Genomic DNA, 15,397 nt, shown 5'->3' with positions numbered 1-15,397 from the left:
TATTATTGTGAGAACTTTGACGATACGATATCACGATATTTTGGTTATTGTTACATCTCTAGCATCTAACTGTATATCTAAGACTTGCCTCTTATATTGAATCAGTTTCTTGCAACCACTGAAAGGAGTAGCTCTCCTGCATTTTCATTTTGTAAAGGTAGCTCAGCTGGGGCAAAAAGGTTGGAGATCCCTGCCCTACACAGAATCCTGCGATAGTTTATAGGTGAAAAAACTATACAGGAGAAGTTTGGAGTTTTACCAGGCAAAATCAAACTGAGCATTTTTGAGTGCCTTTTGAGACTCTGGATTCATATTCAGTCATTTTATTTTCATGAATGCACATTGGACTCGCTCTTTTTAAAACATAAAAAGAAAAGGCTTTTATTAATGCACTTAAAAGTTCCTGTATTAACCAAAATTCACTCTTGTGAGTTTTAAGCCATGTTTCAATGCTGTTTCCTCCTCACAAACAGACCTGGAGTTGTGTTTTGTTTCATTCACATGTTTGTCGACATCTGTCTGTCTGTCTACATCTCCTCATGTTCTCCTCTCCATGCTCTGTTCCACCTCGTGATGTCATGAAACGATACTTTTCAAGGTATCAAGCCTGAAACTGAAACTATCCAAACTCCACTGAGTTTAAAACACACTGGAGCACTTTCTGTATTACCATATAACATCAAAAGGTGAACTCAGCCGAAATATGCAGGTTTGTGTGGTGAACATGTGTGAATAAAACAAAACACAAGTCCAGGTCTGTTTGTGATGAGGAAACTCCATTAGAACAGAGATCAGAAAATAGTGTAATATGATTTATCTTTAACATGAGCTAATAAATATATCACTGTGTTAAATGTAAGCCCTCTGTTTTTCCATTTTTATTTCACACTTTGCATAGCATTCTAACAGGCCTCTGCACACACTGAGATGTTTTACTGTCTGTTCTACATTTGCACATTTTGAATATCAGGGCACGATAAGTAGTCCAAAAGTGGTGTTAAGGATGCAAATGTAAAAAATATCAGAGTCAGGGTTATCTTTGGAATTGAAATAACCATCCACGTAACTTTTCCAGTCAGCTGCCACCTGCTCGTCTCCATGGAGATGGAATTGTCTCACATTATAGCATTAGATGAAAATATCTAACATTTATTTAATTATGTGTATTTTTATTGCTAAAGAAGTAGCCTGAAAAAACAAATCCTTACTGTGTGCGGGTTCGCATTAGTTTGCTAATCTACAAGAAGATAGATCCGTGCAGACAATCCTGAGTCAGTGCTAGTGCAGCCTGAAGGTTCTGAGCTTCACATGAGGCCTGTTCTGTCCATAAACTGAGAATGAGATACACTTGTATTTATGTGTCCTCTATCTTCAGGTGAAGGCTCTGGAGACACAGGTTTTGTTTTATGTTTGTCGTAGCTTTTTTAAAACACTAAGTCCTTAGGAGCAATGTTTTTATGTGTATCTGTCTGTAATTATTGTATGTAGACAACTTATTATGAAAGCCCACTGTAAACCAATGTTAACTGGGTATAAATGAAGTTACCTACCTTGTGTGTGTGTTTGTGTATTTCAGGGCGTACGCGGGCGGTGATGAGTGACTTTAGCAGCATCTATGAGAAGCAGTACTCTGTGGCCCTGTTCAACAGTGTGAGGGCCGAGATCGAAGGGACCGGAGGGACCCAGGCCCAACTACTGCACAGGAAGGCAAGTAAACATGACTGCATTCTATATTCACTGCATACAAAGGAAAAGAAACACTTTTTAACCATTTTGGCACTTGTATCAACTTGAAAATAAAAGTATTCCTTAAAGATGGCATACATAATCATCAAAGGCTACGTTCAGACTGCTGTCGGAAGTGACGGAAATCAATTTTTCTGAACCACACAGATCCAATTTTTTTCAAATGTGACCCAGACCACTTGGATATGTGCTCCTAAAACCATATACATATCCATATCTTTTGACATGTGACTTCAGTCTGAACGGTCAGGTCACATTCATCCACCTACACATCAGGCTCGAAGTCTAGTCAGTGGAGGGAAAGTGAGGTTAGCGAGTTAATAAATATTTCAGGCCAAATTGGAGGTCTTATCAGAACAGGGCGGTGTTTGAAATGATTGCCAAAGAAATGGCCGAGCTTGGTCCTGGCGTCAATATCAACAAGAGAGCCAAATACAAAGAGGCTGAACACTCAAACAAACCAAGCGGCCGTGGGTGTGTAACCTGTCCATTTTACCAAGAACTGAACTGCATTTTAGGAGACAAGCCCAGCGTTTAGGTGACTTCCGTAAACACTGAGCACACTCTCTGTACGTGACGTCACAGTGCATGTTTAAAGTTCACTGGAGATCACATAGAAGTCACATTTAATTGGAAATGTAAATGACCTCGCAAAAAAATCGGTTTCACAAAAAATTAGAATTGAGCGTTAAGCCCTGCAGTCTGAACGTAGCCAAAGTGTCAAGAAATAAAGCCTTAAAAGCTTGCTGCTCTGTGTCATGAGTAGGGCTGGTATCATTAAGAAGCTGCAGATATGATATGTATGTTGATAATGTACGCAGGCCATGATATGATACGCATCTTGATACAGCGATCTTTTGATTTGATATGATTCAATACCATATATATTTCAAATTGATTTGATATAGTTAAATAAAAAATAAAGGCTAAATCATGGCTGTGATACTAAAAATCTTTGTTAAACCACTTCTTGTGTAAACTTAATATGAATAAAACCCATTTTAATCAACAAAACAGTGAAAATGTCAAATGTGTTGCATAAACACATTTCCTTCCTCTGAACAAGCAACACAACTGAAGCACTTTAACAAGATAATTTTATAAATGTATACCAAAACATACTCGATATATATCGATACAGCAGCCCACGATATCCATACTGTATCATCCCATTAAACAATATGATCAATATTTCTGTATTTTTGCACACCTCTAGTCATTAGTCTATATAATATACAATTAATATTGAACTTTTTTTATGATTTTTTTTTTTTCAGTTAATCAATAATTGGTCACAATATAATCTAAAAGCTAAAATAATAACTGTAAGGCAAGGCAAGTTTATTTGTATAGCACAATTCGTACACAAAGTAATTCAAAGTGCTTTACAGAATAAGAAATACATTAAAATCATAATAAAAACAAATCAAAACATAAATAATCATGAAGATTAAAATTAAAAAAAGAGAGACATAAATTGGAGAGAAGAGTGTGGAATGAAAACCTTTCAGTTATGTGCACAGTCAAACAGAAATGTTTTGAGTCTGGATTTAAACAGCGTCACAGAAGAGTCTGTCTCACATGTTCAGACTGTTCCAGGTTTTAGCTGCATGAACCTGAAACTCTGACTCCCCTTGTTTAGTCGTGACTCTGGGCACCAGCAGGAGGTCGGTCCCTGAGCTCCTCAGAGTGTGAGATGTTCATATGACACTAACATGTCACAGATGGACTTTGGTGCTCGGCCATGGAGACACTTGTATAACTGTGACCTGATACTCAATACTGATTCCAATACCACAATGATCATGAAAAAACACTTTCTTTAGAGAACAGAATGTGATTTTCAGCATTAAATGGTAGTACTTTCTTTTTTATTCCCATGTGTTTTATATGTCTGTAATCCCTCAGTGGTGCAGTAGGTTTCATAGTGTCCATGGGTGTATACTAGTTTATGTGCTCTTATACTTGTTCTGGTACAGCTCAAGATCATTCTGAAGCTATTCAGGAATACTTTATTTCTGTATCGGTGAACTGAAAATCAGGGAGAACAATGTACAGTGATAGTGGACTCGTATCGGGTCTGTACGGCTCCATCCATTTTGGCTCCACTGATGGACGGTTTCCTCTTTGATAATGCACAAACAGGACGTCCTGGTTCAGTCTGGCTTTACTGTCCCTAAAGTGGGCCAGACTTCACACATGAACACATCTGAATATGGGCGCAGGCAGGAAGTACAGTGCATCACAAAGTATATGGTCTACTATGGATTTTTAGGATCAATATTAATGAACTGTGAACTGGAACAAAGTATTTAATCAGAATCCATCGTAAATGCATTAGTTTTCAATCCAATGGAATGTACTTCTACTACTACTGCTTTTACCACCACACTACTCCTTTTACTACTACTGTTATTACAACTTGTACTTTAACGAGTGGTCTGTACTATGACTACTAACTACTACTACTACATTACATCTACTACTATAGTGTCAAAGGAATTTAGAAATCAAAACTACATAATCAAATATTTAGGATGATTGGCAGGATGATTACAGGCAATAGGTGAAGTGCTTTGCCCAGGGACACAACAACAGTACAGGTACAATTGGTTGAAATTAATGTCATGTTTTGATACAGAAATATAACTTGTATTTTTGGGCTGCAGGACCCTCTGGCGGGGAAGACCATCTTCTCGGGGAGCCTGCTGCAGTATCTGGAGGAGAACAGGAAGTGGAGGACCAGATATGTGTCCATCCCCAAACTCCTACACCATCGACTTCTATGAGAGCAAAACAGTATGACCTACACAAGAACTACTGACGCATACTAACACCATGTATCTACGGCCAAGTTCAGACTGCAGCCTCAAGTGACACAAATCAGATTTTTTCATCCTAATGTGACCTGTATCTGATCTTTTAATGACAGTCTGAATGACACAGATCTGTTTTTTTCAAATGTGACCCAGGACACTTAGATATGTGCTCCTAATACCGATACATATCTAATCTTTTGACGTGCTACTTCAGTCTGAACGGTCAGGTCACATTCATCCCACCTACACACTCACAAATGTACACAAACGTTCTCCTCGTCATACCAAAATTATGTCTGAACTCCGTGTCAGTGAAGTGGCGAAGCACATCACAGTCCCACCACTCTTGGCTGCGACTCTGCACCCACATGTTCCTTTTTATGGACGTTGCTACCACTGCCCCACAAAACGCCATGGCCAAAAACCTCGTCCTTCTTCTTCTCAATCTTCTCCATAAAGCATGACAGCAACTTTGAAATCTCCAGGTGCTCAGTGCTCGCGTCCATGTTTAGGCTACTTCCAGTCCAATCCATTTTATTTCTATAGCACATTTCCAGGATAGCTGCGGGGTCTTAAAAGTCTTAAAAAAGGTCTTACATTTCATGTTCCTGAATTAAGGCCTTAAAACGTCTTAAATTATGTTGTCCAAGTCTTATTTTTTTCCATAACCTCTTAGGGCTTAGTGTCCACATACGTGGACAGCACTTTTTACCTCTTATGTCCACAGTCATGTTCAGTGATGAACTGGGGGTGTTATAGACACATGTGTGGGCAGTGACTCTGCCATCCAGTAGTGTCAGAAGAGCCTAACTTACTATTGTCCAAATTCAATATAGCGGCGAACACATGGTAATATTCAAGTGGCACCTCCATACACAAACATCGATCAGGTTAGAGATGCTCTCATATTTTATGGCTTATTCTGATTTAGATATTTATGAAAGTGTTGTACATCTGTCATGACATGCAAATTTGAACAAAATATTGTAAAAATATCAACTTAGTATGTGAGGTAACATGATGTACACATATGTGTACTTAGGGACTGAAGCTCCTTGAAAACACTAAAATCCTAATCCACATTCACATTTGTACAATAAGAAAAAAGCTATCTCTGTTGCAACTAAAAATCTGTACATTGTCCCAGTGAAATAAATAACAATCAAATCACTAAATACATACATATATACATAGATTAGTTGGCTTGAAAATGTTGAAAATCTAATACGGTAGTAAAAAATGTTAGTTCACTTACTTACTAATTTACAGCTAACTCTGATGCAGCTAAAACACTGTACACTGTACCACTGATATAAATAATGCATAACTACATACATAAATGACATTTCATCTGGTTAGGGTTACGGTTATGTTTTTCTGTACAAAGAGCATTAGAGCTACTTGGGTTACTTGATGGAGAGAACTTGGATTTGGACTTATCTGACAATGATGATCATATCATGGATGAAAATTACCAAAAACCATCACAGGAGCAAAGCAGCAGTGAAGATGAGGACCCCAATCCTGAGCCCACTCAGCACAGCAGACCTAAACGTTTGTGTGTTGCAGATAATGGTTAGCCAAGACCCAGTATATATTTAGATTTGATGTAGTTAGGGCCTCAGGGCTACATGAAGAACTGGTAGCAAATGCAAATTAACAACACTCGTTGACAGGTTCATGGTCAGGGACAGAAACAGGGGCAGAGACAGCGACAGGTTCATCCCGCACATGCAAATATCACTGTCAAACTCAAAAGATTGACACTGATAGCTCAGAGGATTTGGGCGAGCCAACACCAGAACCAAGTCAAACCAAGAAAAAGGGAGTGTCCAAACAGGGTAATCGTTATTATTTTTCTTTTAGTATTATTTTATGTATTTATTATCATTAATTTAATTTAGTATTATTTACACAATACATATATTTTTTTATAACTAAATAAATAAATATAAATACATAAATAAATACATTCATAAGTAAATACATAAATAAATATAAAAATACATATATTTTATCCTAAATTTGGTTGTGCAGGATGTGGAATTTGCTGGAAGGCAACTCCATTGACCCCAAACATTGCAGAGTATCAGCATCAGGATGAAACTGATCTAGACAGACATGACGGGACCTAACGAGACTACGGTCAGAACTAGACAGAGATTTGATGGCAATGATTGCAGAATGCTCTAATGTCATGTATGTGTTTTTTAATACATTCAAAATCAGTCAGGAAAAAAAAAAAAAGAAAATAAAGAGTTTTTCTTTCCATTACTCAAAGGGGACTTTCTTGTGTTTTATGGAGATTCGGACCAAGAGTCCACATATGTGGACATCAGTTTTCTCCAAAAGTACACAATATAAAAATCTGATACTTAGTTTTTATTCTAAATAGGTTCTAATAATCCAAAATAGCAAAGAGAAATTAAAAATGCATGTAAAAAAAACCTCTTGGGCCTTAGGAGGATAAAGGTCTTAAATTTCATTAGCTTATATTTTTGTAAACTCAACCGGGCTGCAGTGCAATGTTTAAATGAAATGAGGAAAAAAAAACAACAACATGAAATCATGTAATGAGAATAAACTTCTAATTTGTATTCACAAACAATACTTTGGTTTCTGGTGCCAGCGGCAGTGAGTAAACAATCAATACAGTGGAAGAAGACACTGGATGGATCATGGGAAAGTGTAGGTTTAATCCACAGTGGCTCTTAGATTCTAGGTATAGTACCTGTAGTTGGTTGGTCATGATTAGAATTGGATCTGGAGTTTTTCGCCCACATATTGGGTGCAGTGTTGGTCTTAATTTTCATTTAAGTGGTCTTAAAAAGGTCTTTAAAAAATCTTAAATTTGGGGTAGTCAAACCTGATTTCACAAACTAACAGTTTCCAAACTGCTGCACAAAACATAATAATAACAACAATAATAAAATGATAAAATAAACTCTCACATTTAATCATACTAGTCTTAAAATAATAAAAGCAGTAAAATAAAATAAGAGCAAAACCATAGAATACCAATAAATAAATAAAGCCAATGAAATACATTAAAAATAAATAAAATAAATAAAAGACACAGGGGACCACACAACTCACACGTACTTCCACAAACACTGAGTACGCTCATTGTGTGTGACGTCGTCGTGTTCTCCAATGCTCACGTGGGACACTTTTGGGGCATTTAAAGTTCACACTGGAGTCACATACAAGACGCATTTAATTGGAAATGTGAACGACCTCGGAAAAAAGTCATATTTCACAAAAAAATCCGAATTGAGTGTTAAGCCCTGCAGTCTAAATGTGGCCTAATGTGTGTTTGTCTTGAGCAGGTCTGTGATCACGGACTGCAGCCCAAAGTCAGCATCAACTGTGCGGGCTACAAAGTGCTGACCTCACTGGAGGAATATCTGGAGCTCATGGACAAGAGTCTCCCAGGTAAAACAAAAAAAACAACATTCACAGACCCGATAAAATAACGAATCCCTATAATCACACATGCATCTTACAAATACCAGGCAAGATGAGTGAAGCGTCTTGCCCAAAAACAGCACAGTTTCAGTAGTGGGGATTGAACTCTCAAATTTGGGTTTAGTGGGTAAATTTGTCTGTTTTCTTTTGGAGATACAATCAAAACTGTGATCTGTACCAGCTGTTGTGTCTTTGGGCAAGATACCTCACACACTTGCATGTCCAGGGGTCCCACAGGGCTCTGTGATAGGACCCTAAATGTTCTCTTCTTGTGCGTTATATTCCAGGGGTGAAGGCCAAAGCCAGCAACTCTCCCTTCATAAAGACTGTGACCCAGTACACCCTGATCCTGTGGCACCCGTACGCCCGTCACCACTACTTCTGTGTACTCACCGACAAGGAGCACAGCAAGTGGAGCGCCGTGCTGCAGGACTGTGTGCGCCACGCCAACAACGGTAACGGTCATTTCATTTCAGATTTATATAAGACACAACACTAAATGTGAAAAACTGAACAGAATGGGATTTTCAGCATTAAATGGTAGCACTTTCTTTTCTTTTTCACATGTGGTCTTATATGTGTGTACATCCCGCAGTGGTTCAGTAGGGTCCATACTGTCCATGTGTGTATACTAGTCTATGTGCTCTTATAGTTGTTCTGATACAGCTCAAGATCATTCTAAAGCAGGGGTCGGGAACGTATCACTTGCGAGCCAGGTATGGCTCTTCTGATGATTGCATCTGGCTCGCAGATAAAACATAAAATATTCTCACTTGTTTTAGGCTGCGTTTACACATAGCCGGGTATTTTGAGAAATGAATATTTCCCTCCCTCCATTTTCCAAAATAATATCTTGCTCACAGCATCGTTTTCAAAAAAGTTTTCGTTTACATCAACCCGCATAAATCCTCCATCGAGCGCTGCCATAACTACACCGAGCCTCTGGGCGCAGCTGGATTAGATTCAAACCTGTAGCATTTATTTCATTACAGTACAAATACCTTGAAAAATGTGCATTAGTGAGCGGGCCGCTCAGAACAACATATAAGGAACCAAACGAGATTCACGCTTCTGTCCGGATCCTTTGCACCACCTCGGAACCAGCTGCGGTTCTTGAGCGCGGAGGACCAGAGCAGCCCGCCCGGACCCATAGTCCACAGCGCATTCTCGCTTTCCCCACATGGAACCAGCGCGCAGATGACGGCACTGAAGCACTCGGACCCAGTCCTTTGCGCGCTGGTCTTGCTCGCCCCCGTCTGGAACCAGGACATGGAGGATGGAACCTTTGGACCGATCTGACCAACACTGGACCCCCAGCTACATCCTGAGGGGCCGGGTGTTTAGCGCTGTTGTTCTAGGCTACATGCTGCTGTTTTATGAGTTCATGGCGATAACTTGAGATGAGGACGGCCCGCTGTGTTAACAGGGAACATAGATTCCCTTCACAATTGGAGGAACATTGGGAACAGCGGTCTGACCCTAGTCCGGGTCCGTATGAGATGGCGTCTGGACTATATCTATATATTTATCTTAACCTCACCAAGTACCAACCGGACTACAAAGCCACCAGCAAGTCCATGTAGCACCAGAAGTCGCATTAATGGTCAGTATTATAACAACATTATTTAAAAGAATAAATTCAGAGGCTTATTATACTCACATTTAGTTGAATTTAGTCTTAAAATATATTATATGGCTCTCACTGAAATAAATTACCAAATATTTTGCTTTCATGGCTCTTTGAGTCAGAAAGGTTCCCGACCCCTGTTCTGAAAGATATTCAGGAAAGCTTCATTTCTGTCCTCTGACTTTTTTAATATCAATACCTGCTCAAATGAGTTTCTAGTCTTGATACTAGTTTCCGTATTGAATTAGTATCTGATTTTTGATACTTTTGACTCTCCTATCAGGCAATGGAAGTGAAAGAAACTTGAAACATGGTGTCAGTAATCTTTGATAAGTTATAAATTGAAATTATACTTGGTATTCCTGGTTGAGCTACAGCAAGGGAGGTCTGTACCTTTATTTCATTTCAGCAACAGGCTTGGTGCAGTTAGATATTCATAACCTGGCTGTGGGCAGATTGATATGTGTGTGTGTATGTTGATGCTGTCTCCGACCCACTTGTGGCTGGACTCAGTTGCACCAGCGGGAGCCAAGATGGATTCTCATGAGTTTGTGAAGTTACAAATATCATGAGAATTCCTCTTTGTGGTGAAAACACTATTGTTATGATATTCAATCACTGATTAATCCATTGCAGTCAAAGTGAGAGAATGCTGATTATGTTCCACTGGGAGATGGACAGTGGACAGGATGATGCACAGATGGAGAGACTGAGGAAGCTGAAGGTTCTGCTGCAGCTGTAACAGGCTGAAGAGGAGGGAAAGGGACTACACAGTCTAAATAGCTTGAAAGGTGATTTACTGAGAGGAAATGGTAGCTAGCCCTGTTTTTATAACAGAAGCAAACTGTAATAGGAAGGAACAGAAGTGTTTTAGGTTGAACCTCCACCCATATTCATGAATACTTCTTAACTAGGCAATTTTTGTTTATGTAAAATTGCTATTATCACATAAGGCTAACAAATAGATTGCTTTAGTTACACAGTTAAATGAACGGCATGAGACTCTTCATATTTCAAATGCCCTTACACCATAAAATCCAATTTAGCATAAAGTATAAACACAGACCTTCCTTGTCTGCTGGAGAGCTCGTGTTGCCCTCTGGTAAACCTTTTATTTACCAGTCCAGTGTTACATCACTGGACTGGTAAATAAAAGCAGTGCCAGCTCAGAACATGCCTCTCATTCTCCGTCAGGCCTGAAAAAACAGCAAACCACGGTTACCATGACACAACGCATCAACAACATACTGGCCATTCCTTCACCACTGCTCACAAATCACATACCAGCACGTTCAGGTGCCATTAAAGACTGACTCATTATTAACCAAACACATCATAATCATATAATCTGTCTAGCAGAGTAATACTGGTAATGTGGTGGTGTTGCATCCTTGGATTTGAAAAAGAACTATCCTAAACTGATTTTAATTCTGAAATCCAATTGGTTTAAACCTAAAAGGTCTCTGTCTGATCAGAATGGTCTCTCCCTAAACCCCAGCACCTGCACCAATCCTGAGTCAGTGCTAGTGCAGCCTCTGCAGCTCAGGGAGGGAATTCTGGAGGTTCTGATGAGCCATGTTCTGTCCATAAAGTGAGAATGAGACAAACTTGGATATGTCTCTATCTGCAGTTTATGACTCTGACAACACAAGTTCAGTTGTGATTATACAGTAGTTCCCTTTTTAAAACAGAAACAGCTCAAGCTACTAACCGTACCTTTAAGCGGTATGTAATTTCCCAGGTGAGACACAGTGGCGCCCCCTTGTGCCTTCTCATTAGCACAGTTGAATATAATCTGAACAGTGCGTCACCTCAGAGGAACCTTGATTTCTGCAGCTCTTCAAAGTGAGGTCACATTCCAGAGGGCACAAACACACACACACACACACTCAAACACACACACTCACGCGCACGTAATTACAGCGTGACAGAGTTTAGTGCTGGTGCTTTCTCTTCAGACTTGCCTATAATCACATAATCACATGTGTCCTCTGTAATAAACGAGCTGTGCAGGTAAACACTCACAGTGCATCATCACACACTCAGGCTTTTGTCTCTGAGGTCTGATGTCATCGAGACACAGGTCAAAGCTGTGAGGGGCGGTAATGTGGGAACATGCCAAATTATGTTTTATTCTGGAAAAGATTACAATTATTTATATCATAATTTAAGTCTCAGTTATTTAAAATGATTACTTCTACTGTCAAACTAAACTTGTAGAGGAAGCATACACCTGATATCAATTATTAGTGATATTTTCATCTACTGTAGATTAGAAAAGTGGCTTTGTTGATTAATTGTATTTTCAATTACAACTTTTATGTATCATAGAAATCATGATTTTAAATGTAGTTATTTGCACGACCCTAAATTAAACCATGATATCAAATATGAGATAGCAATGTGTGTATGTACAAGTATTTTCAAAAATCATCATCAAACACTCTTAGTGGTTTTAAAAATGGACTTCAGTCACAACAGAACCTGGGCTGCCAGAGTCTCCACCTGCAGGTAAAGGACATCCAGTCCAATCCAGCTTTATTTGTATAGCACATTTTACAAACAAAACAGTTTCCAAAGTGCTTCACACAGCAATGCAACATTTTACTTTAAAAAGTCAGGAGAATTATGTTTAATAAAGACACTAATAGAAAAATAAATACAATGATAATAATAAAATGAACAAAAATAATAAAATCAATACATAAAAGCAGTACTAAAAAATAAAGATAAAAACAATAAATAAATAAATAAAATTAAAGATACAGAGGACCACACAACTTAATATACAAGTTTGTCTCATTCTCAGTTTATGTTCAGGCCTCATGTGAAGCTCAGAACCTCCAGAATTCCCTCCCTGAGCTGCAGAGGCTGCACTAGCACTGACTCAGGATTGGTGTAGGCGCTGGGGTGTAGGGAGTGAACATTCAGGTCAGAGAGAAGCATTTCAGGTTTAAACCAACTGGATTTAGATATAGGATATTACACAGCATTACTTTATCATATTTTATACATTATTTACTTTACCCACTAGGGGTGTGCAAAAATATCAAAATATCAATACATTGTAACATTTAAGGTGATAATACAGTATCGATATTGTGGACTGTTATATTGATATATCACCAAGAGTATTTTTTGGTTTATTTTACTAAATTATTTTGTTACAGCCACAGTTTTGTTGCTTGTTTAGAGGAAGGAAACTCATTTATGTGACACATTTGACATTTTCACTGTTTTGATGATTAAAATGTTTGTATTTCACATGAACTTTGCACAATAAGTGGTTTAACAAAGACTCCAACAAAGAATCACAGGCATAATTTTGCAATTTTTTTGTATTGAACTGTATCAATCAATTTAAAATATATATCGTATCGAATTGAGAGCTCACTGTATCAAGATATGTAACTTCTTAATGATACCCAACCCTATTACTCACCTCATTGCTGACACGTGTAAGTTATAATTAAAATTAAAAACAAATGGTAAATAAATGAGTAATAGTAATCCCCAACACTGGTCTCTCAAAATAATGTCTTTAATGATCCATAAAGGCTAAAGTAACGAGTCATTACACTCCTCTTGACCTCACTAGAGGAGAACCTGTCCTGGTATATTCTGAGGCACTGTTGCCAAAATAAACACTTGTGCCCAGGAGCAAGACACTGACTGTTTTGTGGAATGTACATTTGAAGAATGGCTGAAAATGAAAGCATTTTAGCATGGCTGATTGATTACAGATTACGCAACACTTTCCACAGAATTATGACTTGCAATGTAAAGGGAATATATAATGCAAAACAGCTTCTGAGTTTTTAACCCTGTTGTGTTCACGTGTCATTACTCAAAGTTGTGTTTGAGTAGATTCATGATGTGCGTCCTGCTTTTGAGGCGCGAGTGCTTTTCACCTGCCCCTATACCCGCCCACTTCCTCATATTAACATGGGTTTATTCAGAAATACATTTGACTCAAAAATGTTGCGTAGTCAGTGTTCAAAACTAAAATCACCTTGTTGCAGTGGTAATTTTCAAGTTAACAGCTTTTAACCTTTTACCTTTAGTTCAGTAGAGGTTGGCACATCCAGGGCTGAAATCATCATCAATTATTCTAGTGACAGTGCATGTGGAGTTTAAAAACACATTGGAGCACTTCCTGAGTGTTTGTAGTTTGAGAGGAGAACTCAGCCTAGGAGGGTTTGTGTGTTAAACATGTATGAATGAAACAAAACACAACTCCAGGTCTGTTTTTGATGAGTACCGTATTTCCTGCACTTTAAAGCGCACTGGACTATAAGGCGCATTAAACGAAACACAACAGTTAGATAAATCAGTCAAATTTTATTTAACGCATTCACAATAACTCTCAACTTTGTTCAATTGTAACACGTAAAAAAATACTGTCTGAGATGCTAAATTGTTAGTGTATTCACAATAAGTCATAATTCCTCTCGTCATTATCTGAGTCAGTGTGGTTACTGTTCCCTGGAGTTCAGTTCAGTGATGATTCTGGTCTTGGTGAAAGCTTGAACCACAGTTGATACTGATCTTTAGCCCAGGCATCCATGATCCATTGGCAGATCGTGGCGTAAGTGGCTCGGCGCTGTCTCCCTGTCTTGGTGAATGTGTGTTCTCCTTCTCTCATCCACTGCTCCCACGCAGCTCACACTTTCACTTTATGAACAGGTTTGAGTTTAAAGTGGGCGTTGTGAGCGTGTCTCTTGACAGGTGCATTTTGATATTAAAAGGAATCACAGTTTGTATTACTCCTGATGCTCCTGACTACGGGAGCCATAATGTTGCAAGTGGTGCGGCTTTATAGTTTACTAAAGTCGTACTAAGACACCCCAATAAATTCATACATAAGGTGCTCTGGATTATAAAGCGTGCAGTCGTTTTTGGATGAAATTAAAAGCTTTTAAGTGCACCCTATAGTGTGGAAAATACGGTAAACTAAACTGTAACATAGATCAGAAAATAGAGTAAAATGGACCCTTTAAGTCTTTTTACATGGGTATTATAGTTTACAGCAATAAACAAGATGTAAAATAATAATCTCCATGTTAGTTTAAGTTCTCAGTGACGTGTTGTTAAAAGGCGGTAAAGTCCCTAAAGTAAAACCCCTAAATCTGTCCATATTTGGCACTGACTACAGCAGACCTAAATCAGTCCTGAAACAGCAGACAGAAGGAGCATTTGTGGACTGACTCACTCCAACAGGCTCCACTCATTTCCTGTTTCCCTGCTCCGCTCTGGGCATGCTCAGTACGGCCTCTGGTGTGCTGGACTCTGCTGTTAAAGATGTGAGTATGTGGTGCGTTGAGGGCCAGTAAGGATATTACTCCGCTGTTACCGTAATCTGTGTATATTCTGATGTTACACCTGTCACACCTGTCACACCTGTCACCTGGTCAGAATAGGGGCCCTCTGTGTGAGCTGTACTGTACTCTGGTGGATCCATATTACACAATTTTCTGATTTATGTACTAATATTTTCTCATCACAAACAGACCTGGAGTTGTGTTTTGTTTCATTCACATGTTTAAAACGCACAAACCTGCACATTTACACTGAGCTGAAAACAGAAAACACTCGCTCTGTGCCTGTTTCTCTGTGTCTCTTTCTGTCTCTCTCTTTCTCTCTTCACTCTCATTCTCTCTCTATATGCCTCTCTCCCTCTTGCGCTCTCTCTCTCTCTCTCTTCACTCTCTTCCTCTCTATGTGTCTCTCTCCGTCT

At 38.8% G+C, this 15,397-nt stretch overlaps 1 protein-coding gene across 1 annotated transcript in view; it reads left to right on the top strand.

Annotated features, from left to right (window-relative positions):
- The first annotated feature begins 1,579 nt into the window (after positions 1 to 1,579).
- The window catches only part of LOC110163999 (protein Niban 2-like), a 53,176-nt gene continuing 39,358 nt past the window's right edge, over positions 1,580 to 15,397 (top strand). Inside the window, 5 exon segments of the mRNA XM_055153382.1 lie at positions 1,580 to 1,707; positions 4,416 to 4,505; positions 4,507 to 4,545; positions 7,895 to 8,000; positions 8,321 to 8,488. Coding sequence (XP_055009357.1) covers positions 1,594 to 1,707; positions 4,416 to 4,505; positions 4,507 to 4,545; positions 7,895 to 8,000; positions 8,321 to 8,488 — 517 coding nt within the window. The 5' untranslated portion in view covers positions 1,580 to 1,593.

Source organism: Boleophthalmus pectinirostris, unplaced genomic scaffold, assembly GCF_026225935.1.
Source record: "Boleophthalmus pectinirostris isolate CB_2022bp ecotype Guang Dong unplaced genomic scaffold, ASM2622593v1 HiC_scaffold_18, whole genome shotgun sequence".
NCBI lineage: Eukaryota > Metazoa > Chordata > Actinopteri > Gobiiformes > Gobiidae > Boleophthalmus > Boleophthalmus pectinirostris.
This window is presented reverse-complemented; position numbering and strand designations above follow the sequence as displayed.